The sequence below is a fragment of the Nomascus leucogenys genome, chromosome 17 (genome assembly GCF_006542625.1).
Source record: "Nomascus leucogenys isolate Asia chromosome 17, Asia_NLE_v1, whole genome shotgun sequence".
Lineage (NCBI taxonomy): Eukaryota > Metazoa > Chordata > Mammalia > Primates > Hylobatidae > Nomascus > Nomascus leucogenys.
The window spans coordinates 8,236,177-8,249,176 of record NC_044397.1 but is presented as its reverse complement, the minus strand read 5'-3'; the positions used below and the strand labels follow the sequence as shown (position 1 = coordinate 8,249,176).

Below are 13,000 nucleotides of genomic sequence, written 5' to 3'. Positions count from 1 at the left end.
TGCTGAAATCATATTAAGCAAGTTTATAGGAATTCAGACAATAGAACCAAAACCTCTTTCTTATGCCTTTGAGAAATAAAGTATTTGTAAGAGAGTTTGGGACTTACTACAGTGAAATTCTTATGCTAGTTTATTTAAGATTTGAGAAAGCAGAAGAGAACCAGGAAAGGTAATAGAATATAACAAGTCTGTACTGGAAGAAAGACTGTGTTTATAGTTAATGTTTTAATAATTAGGCTAATGGCAAAAATAATACACAGTAATATTTAAGTTGAAACTACAAAGTAAGTTTTGTAGCATGTGTCCTTTTGCTTAAGAAAAATATTAATCTTTTGCTTTTTAATATTCATTTGTATACCTTAAGATGTATCAATTTATGATAACCCATAAAAAACAGAAGTAAACCACTGTGGGATTTAAATGTTTTCTCTAGCTTATCCATATGAAGTAACAAAAAGTCATTGTAAAAAGTACACACTTAGAAATTAATTACCCCACCAGTGCCCAGTGCAGTAGGTAAAATCTGTATCTGCTTATCCAGGTAGATTGACATTCTGGCACAGGTCATAATTTGGCACTGTATGAATAAATGAATGTCAAAAATTGGGTCCTCAATTTAAACTGAGAAGTATGAATTCCTAATTTTAGAACTAATTGGGCCTTAAAAACATTAAGTATTGTCTTTGCTGTGAACTTTAAGAGATGCTAAAATGTCTGAGCTTTTCAGCAAATTCACAAAGGAGCAACTGATGTTGAGAACAGAGCTTTATTAAACCAGAAATGAACCTTAAGTAGTATATAGGCATGTAGGATCCAGTTTGTTGGGGAAGTACAATTGTGTTATTGATTAATCTATAATTTTCAGTAGTGGGTAGAAGTCCTGACTTTCTGGTCAAAGCTTGGATTTTACTAACTAGGAGTGTCTGTAAAGATACAGAACTAGGAATCATTCATAGGGTCTGACAGAAGAAAGTAAGTGGGATACAAAGTATTCCATGAGAATGTGGCCTCTGGAAGGCCCTCACACCAAGCAATGTTTAAATTTAGTTTCAACATTTGCAACACAAATAGAGAGAAATTTACAGTTGACATGAAGATGAGTTGTCTTCATCCATCTTCCTGTAAAGCTGCTTACTCTGGAAAGCATGCCAAAGTTGGGACGCTCCCATAATTGCCTTACATAGACAATGTACATCCTTTGTACATCAAAAGGAAAAAGCAGTGACTCAAAATAGAGGACCCTAGGGAATGTGTTTACTGAAATTGCTTCTCACTAATTACACATGCTTGCTTGTTTGTTCCTTCTTTATTTTAGAATTCAAATAGGAAGAACTCATCACAGAAATCTGGGTCAACTCTAAACTTTGGTTTTCTCATAGAATCTGTGTTATTAAATAAGCCTGTAATCTCTTGTTTGCAAAGCAGTGATAAATCATCTGTGAAGGTGAATTGATCTTTCAAAAGTGACCTTTTCCATGCTAATAAGAACTGTTTCATATTGCCCCGTCCGAAAAGATTAAAACCTGGTTATTTCTCAGGTGAACTCTGCTAAGACTCAGTCTCCCTCTAAGCCAAAACCTCCTTTCTCAAGCAAGGCTCACGTCAACACTGTACGTTTAGAAGGAATGCAGCCTTACTCCTGGGTCCATTTAACTCCATATAAAACCATCCCTGTGCTTTAAATAATACATGATGTTAAAGATTGTCACTGTGGTTGTAAAATTTAAAATATCAGGGTCAAGAAGCTAAGAGTATTACTTTGGCATAAGCCTCTGTACGGCAGCCATGGTGGTGGGAGCTGTTTCACAGACTGAGGCTCCGCTGCCTGCGGTTGTGGGAAGACGCCCTGTGCATTCCTGCAAGTTATCTGTGGCTCTCTGAGGCATTCACTTAACACTGTTCTATAGTGCACAATTTTAGGAAGTAGAGTTGGAATTTTCTAGTCCTTGTTAGAATGTTTTCTTCAATCCAGAAGTGTTCTACAACACAAAAAGCCCCGTGGTAAAGAACAAGCTTGCAGAAAGAACACTGAGGAATGACACTTCGAATTTGCCACTGTTTTGTCATCCCTGATACACTGATCTGGAGTGAACTGCATAGCAGCATAACTAACCAAAGAAAAGGATTTCAGCCAGGGCGCCGAAGCCTGACAAGCATAGTAAATCTTCCTAAGCAGGATATTTGGAGAGAAGGTTTTCAAGTTAATTGAATTTTATGATTAACAGAAGGTTATCTAGAAAACTATATTTGTTTCACCTCATGTTGATGGAAGTCTTTTCTAAAAGGGTTAAGTCTACTTGCCATTTTTAGTATAATTATAAATGTGGTTTAATTATTTTTTAAAATGAAGATTTCACTGCCTCCATAGCATTATCTTGATCGTAAAAGGGTATTCTGTTATTTCTTAAAATAGGGCTGTGGCTGTTCAAGGTTCATTCATTGGGCTGGAAGTATACAGACTCCAGAACTGCCTCAGAGTTATTAGCCTAAGGGGGAAATATCCCTAACCTGAATTTTATGATTTTCTTTGTTTTTCTGAAAACAGATTGTAGGAAAATTCCATCCGATTGAAGGTTATGAATTTTCTGGATGTGACTGTTACTAGTTTAAATGGTAAAAAAATGTGCCAGTGAAAGGGAAATTTTATTCCTAAGTCCTGAATTTTAGTTCTGCTCCACTCTGGGTCTTATGGTGAGATTCAGGATGTTACAGAGACCCTGTGTGGTCCAGGTCTCCCAACACTGAAATGCAAAATATGTCCTCTTGGAATGAAAAGCATGCAACTTTTCTTTCTGTACTGAAATGTATTAATTATTGCACTTAGAATCCATTTTCCCATTTTCTTTTATGGGAGTATTTTATCCCACCATGCATATCCATGTGTACATCTTTATGTACAGGTATGTATAAAATTATATAAGATTTGCATTTTTGATACTGTCTACAATATGCAGAACTGTACAGAACTTCTTTGAGATCATCATATTTTAGGGAGGAGGAGAGGCCTCTATTAGTGTCTGTTCCGAGAGCTTTTCACTCCGACTATAAATTAGGCCTGGGAAGGGCCAGTAATGAGTCAGTAATTTATAGACTATCAAGATACTTAGTTAGAAGTGATTCCTGAGCATATCGAATAGAGAACACGTTTATAAAAGACAAACAGATTCAATACATCTCTTTGGCCTAACCAAGCCCAATCAGTTAACAAAATGGGATGTCTTATTTTGTGTACCTGCTACTTCCCAAAAATAGAATCACTAACCACTTGTTAACCACACTGACTTTTTAATGGACATAATGGTTGCTATAGTTTTGCCACCAGAAATATTCAGATTAAGCATTCCATTAGATTGCAGCCAGCAGAGTCTACAAAACAGGAAGAAGGCTCTGCTTGCTTTTTGCCTCCTTTCCTTGTTTGACTTCATGTGATAATTCATTGCAGATTTCTTTTTCTTTGACAGAATGCCTACCGCAGGAATGGGATGACTTTTCTAGCCTGCTGATGTGACAACTGTGATGTGCTTGCAACAACAGGAAAGGCAATGTTATATTAAGGTGATTTCCTGTGAACAAAATAAAATACAGATTTACCTTTCTTTTATCTGAGGGAGTGGGCTGGTTTGTTGTGACTTTCAACTTGCTGACTCCTCCTCTTTTCCAGCCCCCTCAACCATCAGTCTTGTTTACTAGATGGGCTGTTCAGCTAATTAATGGCAGGATGTTTAGGATAGTCTGTAGGTGGACAAGAATGCCGATCACACAATTTTGAACTTTTAATTTGAGTAGATTTACTGCCCTCAGCTCACATATCTTAAAAGCAGTGGTTGCCCCCGTCCAGTGTTTTGTCTGCGTTTTATTTGATACATTTTATAATCCAGGTTTGGAACAAGGAAACAAAATTAAAAGGACGGTGAGTTTTCGCCTTCCCTTACATCACCAACTTTACTTTCCAACATTTGTTGACTACATGTATTTTAGTGACAGCTATCCATTTTATAAACTTACAGTAATCAAAGATCTAACAGACCTGATAAATCACCTGTTCCCACCTCCTTTCCCCTTCACTCCACTTAGAGTATGTGTCATTTTCAATGCCTGCTTCCCAACTTCCTGCCATCTGCCTTTCATGTGTGTTTTTCCTCACACAGAACCTCTTCCTGCATCTTCATTTCCCTCCTTTTCCTGTTCCTCCAATCCCCAGATCCCCCACTCCTGCACATGCCATACACATTTAGAAGCCATGTATTCAGAATCAGTAGAAGGGGAGCAGAGTGATTTCTTGCTTCCTCCCTTCAAAGCACTACCACACCTAGACTGGAAATGTGGGCAGGGTAATTTCTTACTGTTAGCAGCCGAGCTACCCTTCTGGCATCTATACTTTCTCCAGTAATATACTTTCTCCAGTAAATGAGGAACCGTAACTCTTTGGAACAAACCAAAATATAACAGATGTAATTGTACAGTTCCTGATTAAACTTCAGTTGCAAAAAAGAAAGTTATTTCTTTAATTCTGTGGGAGTTTTGTATAGTTTTACTTTTATGGTTTTTACACACACTTGAAACACTGTTTCTAAAGAATTAATAAAAACAGAAATGAGAAATATGAAAGATCTTTTTCTTGTGGCCAAAGAATTATGAGTCTCAGTTAATATGATTATGCCATATTATTTACATTTGTTAACTGTCATTTACCTGCTCTATGTTAATTTTTAGAAAAAATTTGCATTTCAGAAACAAAAAGCACAGATATATAATATCAAAATATTCCCAGAGGATTTTGATGTTCCATCTATGCTTGTTAAAATGTATGATTAAACTTTTCTTTTTATCATTCTTATTTTCCTTGGCATCCGTAATCATGGAAAATTATAAGCTTGCAGTAAACATCCTAACTTAACTTTTAAACGATAGCATTTATTGTATTTGGTTTTGATCTGCCAGGGCTTATAGATGGTATAAAATTTTCAGGGGATAATTTTTCACATCAAAATTCCTTCTCTCCCACATTATACATTTTAAAGTATGCACAAGGCAGAAAATATAGGGTTTGGGTTTTTTTCCTTCATTTTATTCTACCTGATCTCCTTATAGTCCCAGAGAAGGAAGACTCAATGTACATTTCTCTCAGAAATATGACAGGTCTGTGTTTTTGTTGGTCTGGCGTATGTTTGTCTATCTTGAACAGTCTGACAGGTAATTATTTATAAAATCTGGTTTTGCCCAGTAAGTTCATATAATAACCTTTCATTTTTCATCAAATGCCAGTAAGCTGAATTTAGAATAAAGCAAGGTCATTTATGTCTGTCCTGAACCAGCCTACATGTCCCCATAATTGCTCAATATTTTTAATTCCCTTTTCTATTTTTTATACTTGGGTTCTTTCTCTGACTTTGCACAATACTAAATTTGAAGTGAAATAAAATTTCCTTCAGCAGTGACTACAGAAATAAAAGAAAATTTACAGAAGGAATGTTTAAGAAAACTTCAGTAAATTATTTTCTCAATGACCATAATGTTAGAGCAGAAGATAGTCTTAGAGATCATTGAGAACAGCTGCTTATCTTACAGATGAAAAAACCACGGCCTAGAGAGGGAAAGTGACTTTCCTAAGATCACTCGATAATGTAGTGACAGACCAGAGATGAGAATTGATGGTCCCTAATTTTCAGCCGGTATTATACAGTATTTTCTACCATACTGGTTTAGCATAAGAATATTACTAAGACATGTTGGGGTTTTATGGCATATTTATCCTAGACAACAATGTAAATTTATTTAAAAACTGTACTAATTATGGATACATCCTAAAGCCTATGTGTTATATAGTAAACTCTTCAGTGTGACTGTGGTATTAAGTAAACAGTCTGTTATCTTACACATCAGGCTTAACTCTAAGGCAAATGGAAATATAGAAAGCTAGTTTCTATTTTTTGTCCCTTGTATTTTAGAGACTGAATTTGAAAATAAATAAGCCAATAAATAAATAGCCTCTCTTGATACTGCTTCCTAGATTTAAGGGTAAAGAAAGTAGAACTATTTCTCCCTTCACCTAAATTTGGAAGTATAACTTTCTGAACATGCCATTCAGAGGTTATGTCATTAGTTTTCCTGCCTTCTTATATTGTAAGAGTTGTGATTCAAAAACACTGTTTCAATTTTAAAACCAAGACTTTTTATTTGAAAACCATCAGAAGCACAAATATTTTTTAAATGGTGTATATAATTCCTGTATCTGGGGAGAACCCTTCATTTATTGCTGTTTTTTGTTTTTATAAAATAATAAACAAGCCATGTCTAATGCTTTTACCATGTAGAAGACAAATAAACATAACTGGTGATTCTTGGTCTGAAAGAATACATGTTTACTTGTTTAGAATTATAAAGTTTAATTTTATAAATTTTTTTACATAGTTCTCAAATCAGGCAGTGCTTTCCAGTCCATATAACCTCTTGTGTAAAACTGAATCACTAAAGAGAATATATTCTGTCATCTGCCCCCCTGGAATTTGGATAGACCCTTTCCAGGCTACATTTAAAATTCTACCATCAACCATGTATACATCTCATAAAATATTTTACAGTTTCCTGTATGCTCTGGCCGAACATTTCATAGTACATAAACACTTCTGCAAATAATCTAAGGGCATCAAGTTGAATATGTCATAGCAATGGCCACTACATAAAGCTAATTCCCCAGCAACATAGTTTCTTATTTTTACCTTCTTATTTGAAACTCAAGATGAAACTTTACATGCTATTGTTGTACAGTGGCAGGGGTGAGAAGAGAGCAGGGAACTCTAGCAGTTTTTGTGGAATTGTGTTCATTAAAGCAAAGGCTTTCTGCAGAGGGCATCTAGCCAAGCTTAAACAACAAAACTTTGCCTGCAGGAATTGGATATAAATGTGATGGTTAAATAAGGGCCAGATGTCGTTAAAAACTCAAATATTAGAAAGTCGTATCTCTTAAAGTAAGTCTCACATGTTGTAAGTCGGACACTGATACCATGGTACCTAAAGAAAGAGACTTGCATTTGTTTTCCGGAGCAAGATAGACAGTAAGTATTCAAGCTGTCATAAGTCATGGAAGTTTTGGCAACTGAAGCATATTTTAAAGCAGTCAATTCCTGCAAAGTCACAAGAATGCCACATACATATTTCATTGTTGGGAGCCACTATAATTATCTGTACAGCACTGTGTTCATGATCCCTTTTCTGCTCATCACCACTGAATATTCACTATTCTCATTTTTTTCAAAGGAGGGTAAAGATAGATAGAAAAAAAAAAGAAGGCAAGGCTCAAGATGATCAAAATATAGTTTACTTATACCACTCTATTTGCTATCAAAAATAATGATGTATTGTGTCAGCATTTTAATAAGCTATGACATAATAATTATAGCACACCATGTGCTACCCTGTGTACTAAGCAGTTTGTGTGATTTATCTCATTTAATACTCACAGCCCCACTACCAGATATGCCCTGTTGCCCACAGGCAGGAGAGAGGAAACTGAGGAACAGCAGATTAAATGTCTTATGCAGAATTCCCCAAGGTAGAGCTGGCTTTTTTACCCAGCACTTTGACCCAAAGCTCATGCTGTTAACCACTGTTACACAATGTGGACTGTACTGGAGTAGAGATTTCTGAGAGCATATTAAAGAGAATTGCTGCCTGACCTTGAACCTAGAAGCACTTCTCAGAACCAGAAAATTTGATTGCAAGAAAATTTTAACTTAACATTGCTTCTCTAATGCCAAGTATTATATATATAATAGAATATCATATCATGTAAAATAGAATATAATTATATAGGCTCATGCCAAGTTTTTAATAATGTCTTAAGCCTTAAGATAAATGTATATAATCAATGAATACACTAAAAGTCCCTATACAAATTATGGGAAAAAATTCCTCAAAGATCCATTTATACAAAGCTGCTCTCCTTTCTGAAGACCAGATTTCCCCAGAAGGCTCTATTTACACAGGCTACTGTTTCACGCTTTCATACAAGGTATTTATCCAAGTTATAAAATAATTCCCATCTTGTTTACATGTGTTTGCAGCGGCAGATACAGAAGTACACATGGCAATGCCCTGAAACTTTAAATAAATGACCCTTTTAAAGGCTTGCTCATTAATTCATTAATTATATAGTAGTCATAGTTTTTCCCAGCCTGACATGTTTGTGTGTGAGGCAGGTCCGGGGGGAAGTGGTGTACGGAGATAAATAGGAAAGTGGAAAAAAAGCTACCATGCACAATTTGAACTACAAAGGATAGTTTTCCATTCGACTCAGTAGTTAGCAGCAGCTTTGTTTTATAGAGAGAGAGAGTCAGGTCTCTCTTTGTTGCCCAGGCTGATCTCAAACTCTTGGACTCAAGTGATCCTCCCACCTTGGCCTCCCAAAATGCTGGGATTACAGGCATGAGCCACCGCACCCAGCCAACAGCTTCTTTAATTCAACCCTAGGATTGTTCTGCCTCAGGACAATCCATCTTCTGATTTATGTCCTTTAAGATTCCAAATAACTGCACCAGCCTGTGGCACAACTTTCTTTTCTGAATTTTTTTTGTAAGATGGGATCTCCCTGTATCACTGAGGCTGGTCTCCAACTCCTCCGTGCAAGCAGTCCTCCCACCTCAGCCTCCTGATTAGCTGGGACTATAGGCACAAGCCACTGCACCCAGCTATTTCTGAATGGTTTTAAGTGCATCTTCCAGCTACTTACTTGGGAAAAGTTAGTTCACCTGCCAATGCATTGGCCACTTCTTGTCACCCCTCCCTGACCTAAACATACCAGTCAGTCAAGCAAGCAGACACTAACCAGCAGCAACTACTGCAGCTGATGAGTTGGCTTGCCACACTTCCATAGGTTTGGCCTGTAATGAAACGGTGAGCCCAAATGGCTTTAAACAGTTTGTTACACAGCTACATAAGCAAGATTGGCACAGTGTCAACTTCCCACATTCCTAATCCCACAGGAAGATACCAAGCCAGAGGGGCCAGCTGACAGAAGACATGAGTAACTGGGGGGTTACCATGTCATGGAGAAGCCAACTCTAAACCACAGCCAAGCAGTTTTTTGTTCTGTTTTTTGTTTTTTGTTTGTTTGTTTTTGAGACAGAGTTTCACTGTTGTTGCCCAGGCTGGGCAATGGCTCGATCTCAGCTCACTGCAACCTCCACCTCCTCGGTTCAAGCAATTCTCCTGCCTCAGCCTCCCGAGTAGCTGGGGTTACAGGTGCCTGCCACCACACCCGGCTAATTTTTTGTATTTTTAGTAGAGATGGGGTTTCATTAGGTTGGCCAGGTTGGTCTGGAACTCCTGACCTCAGGCAATCCACCCACCTCAGCCTCCCAAAATGCTGGGATTACAGGCGTGAGCCACCATGCCTGGCCAGCCAAGCAGTTTCATAGCTTGCATTCACATCCCAAACGGGGTTGAGGTGGAAAGACCTTTGCCTTACCAGAACTAGGGAGGCAGATGCAAAACTACCTGTGGCAGCTCCTCACAAGAGTGGCTGTCTTGCTGTGTTCCTGTGACAATCACAGAGGAAAGTCCCTATGGCCTAGGTAGGGCTGCGTGGCCTATGTGGAGATGAGGTCTCCTGGGAGCCCTTCCACGGCAATGTGTAGAAGGTCAGGTGTTTCTGTTAGCAGTATGCGAAATCAATCTGCCTCTTCTTTCCTAGGTTTTCATGGTGGTCTCCATCCCTAGCTCTTTCCCATAAAGTTTCCTGCCTGTCTCAGCACATAGCACCCTTCGCTTCCTCTGAACTCTAAGCCCTTGTTGTTCTCTCTGCTTCCTATTTAGTGTCCCTGATCATCTGTCCGTGTGCCTTTAGACTGCACCAGATTAAGAATTTCTTGAGGGCAAGTCTTGAATTAACACCTCTTTGTCATTCTCACATACGCAGATACTCATAAACGTTTGTGGTTTGGTTGATAGAAAAAAATAATGCTTTTTTTTTTTTGAAACGGAGTCTCATTCTATTGCCCAGGCTGAAGTGGCTCACGGGAACCTCCGCCTCCCGAGTTCAAGCGATTCTCCTGCCTCAGCCTCCAGAGTAGCTGGGATTACAGGCATGCGCCACCACATCCAGCTGATTTTTGTATTTTTAGTAGAGACAGGGTTTCACCATATTGGAAAGGCTGGTCTTGAACTCCTCACCTCTGGTAGTCCACCTGCCTCAGCCTCCCAAAGTGCTGGAATTACAGGTGTGAGCCACTGCGCCCAGCCAAAAAAATGCATTTAAACATGAGCTCAGAATCCTTTTTTAAAAATCTTTGTTTAATCTCATCAATTCTTATTTCACTTATTTGGCTACACAGCTCATGAACTTCAGATGATCACAGCTTTTTTCTTAAAGACAAATACAATGTCTCAGAAAAACCAATTTAAAGCACCGCATGCATCATGTTTCTTGTGGCCTTTGTGAGTAGGTCACTGTGCCATCAGTCTTGTGTGAAGGGGTTAAGGACCTCATAAACAGATGACCTTAATCATATTTGCATTACTTTGCACTACTAAGACCTAAGAACCTTTGAGTTCCATCTGAATCTATACAATCTTGAAAAAGAATTACAAACTAGTAGGACTATTTTTGTATATAGTCCATCTTTGAAAACCTACCAGTTCTCCCACTGGTTCACTGTAAAGACAATGAGCCTTTTAGGATCAAATTTCCCTAAAGGTAATGGAATAACATGTCCACTGAACTTAAAGCAAATATAAAGATCTATTTAGACTAAAAATAACATTTTGTGAACCGGAAGCTACTCCAAAGAGTAGCTTGAAATTAAAATGTCTGTTTTCTTTATAGCCATTCCTTCAGAAATCTTATTTGGCACCTATGAAAATCAAGCAATCAACATGTAGTCTGCAGGCCCCAAACAGTGAGCCTGAGGGGAACCATGGAATTATGGAAAGGGGTTCATGAGCCCACCTAAATTATCTGTAGATTCAATAAAGCATATTTTGCCCATGTAGGTGCTACTCTATTTTATTAATAAATATACACATAAGTCCCATTGTAATTATAAAATTTTAAATCACTTTAAAGTGATACTGAAATCCTGCTAGCTTTTTTTCACTACCTTTTTTTTAAAACTTAATAGATAGCAAAAGCCAAGTTATAGAATGCAGGGATCAGTGAGTTTATGTTAAAAAGTGATTCTCAAGCTCAATAAAAGGTAATCATTGCTTTCTGTACTTTATCATAATTGCCATTGTCTCCTCAGTTCTCCAATGGTGAGTAGATTATGCCTTCTGAAGATTTCAGGCAGCTTTAATGTGGATTTAAGGGCTTTTTTCTTCCTTTGACATAAAGTATCACTGGAACTTTTTTCATATGTCTTATTTTGGGAAAAATTTATGATATTTTTAACATTAGGAAGTTTTGCTTTTCCTGACATTTTATTGCTTTGCCTATTTGAAACATTTCAATCCCAGACAATAAATATTATGTGGTTATTGTTTTCATATGTATAGGCTATTTCCTCCCGCTCTTTGTAACCCCCTTTCCCAGCTAATGATACTAGAAAAGTAAATTCAGCATTCCCAAAGTCACATATAATGAAAATTGAAAGAGGGGCAGGTTTCAGAGAGGGGGGTAGTAGTAGTTAAAAATAAAGTGAGGTATGTGGTTTTCTTTCAGTTGGATCTCAAATTTTTCTTGCTCAGTTGAAATGAAGATTATTCTGTAAATCATTTTTATCAGCAGTCATAACCAATTATCACATTAATGGTATATTTGAATATCATTTCAATGGAAGCTAAATGGGTCTCAACGAAGTAGATGGATGTTAGCTGCGCACACCATGAGTACTCAGTGTTTAGAAGCATCCACCATAAAAAGCTGTCCTCATGGCTACCTTACCTTCTTCAAGTCATACATGAAATATCATGTTACTTTCTCAGACTGGGCCACAGTGGCTCACACCTGTAATCCAGAACTTTAGAAGGCCAAAGTGGGAGGATTGCTTGAGGCGAAGAATTGGAGACCAGCCTGGGCAACAGAGCAAGACCCTGTCCCTACAAAAAATTAAAAAACTAGCCAGGCACAGTGGCACACTCCTGTAGTCCCAGCTAATGGGAAGGCTGAGGCAGGAGAATCACTTGAGCCCAGGAGTTCAAGGCAGCAGTGAGCTGGATCATGCCATTGCACTCCAGCCTGGGCAACACAGCCAGACCCTGTCTCAAAAAAACCTAAATCACTTTCTCTATAAGACCTTCTCTGACCACCCTTTTAAATATTAAATTGAGACCCCAACCCCTGCTTTAGCACATCATATCCCTTTCCTTGCTTTCTTTTTCACTCTAACACTTACTGTCTTCTAAAATACCATTTCATAGATCTGTTTATTTTGTTACTGTGTTCTCCCTCTAGAATGTAGACTTTGCAATTAAGGATCATGGTCTATTTTGTCTACTGCTATATCCCAGCACTTAGAACAGTGCCTGACACATAATACGTGTTGAGTCAGTATTATATGAATGAATGATTGGTAAGTACTTAATTCTGCAAATTCTTGCAACACTATACCCATGTTATTATACTTCTCTGGTTCTTCTCCAGCCTTTAGCTTTTCCTTTTCACTTCCGTCCTGGCTTGTCATCTTCATATCTCAACATTCAGCTTCCGCTTGACTTTCCAAAGACTTCTGAACTTCTTCAACTGTGTTTTTCAACATAACTCTTTTAAAAAACATTTTTGCATTTTGATACTTCCTAAATCACAGTGCATCTCCAACAAAATAAGAAATTTGACCACTACAAGCAGAAATTAGTTGTGATGTCATTAGGTTTCAGTAATATTATGTCAAATTTTATTTGATGTATCTTTTTTTCTTTTTGAGATGGGGTCTCACTCTGTTACCTAGGCTAGAGTACGGTGGCGTGATCCTAGCTCACCGCAACCTCTGCCTCCTGGGCTCAAATCATCTCCCACCTCAGCCTCCTGAGTAGCTGGGACCACAGGCGCATGCCACCATGCCCGGCT

The 13,000-nt window shown here is 37.9% G+C and overlaps 1 protein-coding gene across 6 annotated transcripts in view; it reads left to right on the top strand.

Moving 5' to 3' along the window:
• SUPT3H (SPT3 homolog, SAGA and STAGA complex component) overlaps positions 1–13,000 on the top strand; it is a 551,049-nt gene that overhangs the window by 523,112 nt on the left and 14,937 nt on the right. For 3 of the 6 annotated variants that reach the window (XR_004026555.1, XR_004026554.1, XR_004026556.1), the window contains exon 11: positions 3,462–3,555. Coding sequence is in view for 2 of the 6 variants with exons in the window: in XM_012496574.2 (XP_012352028.1) it covers positions 3,462–3,503 (42 nt within the window). In the remaining 4 variants the exon portion in view is untranslated. Of the gene's footprint in view, positions 1–3,461; positions 4,602–7,257; positions 7,330–13,000 lie in introns of those variants that run through there. The other 3 variants (XR_004026557.1, XM_012496574.2, XM_030797571.1) reach the window with 3 other exon arrangements.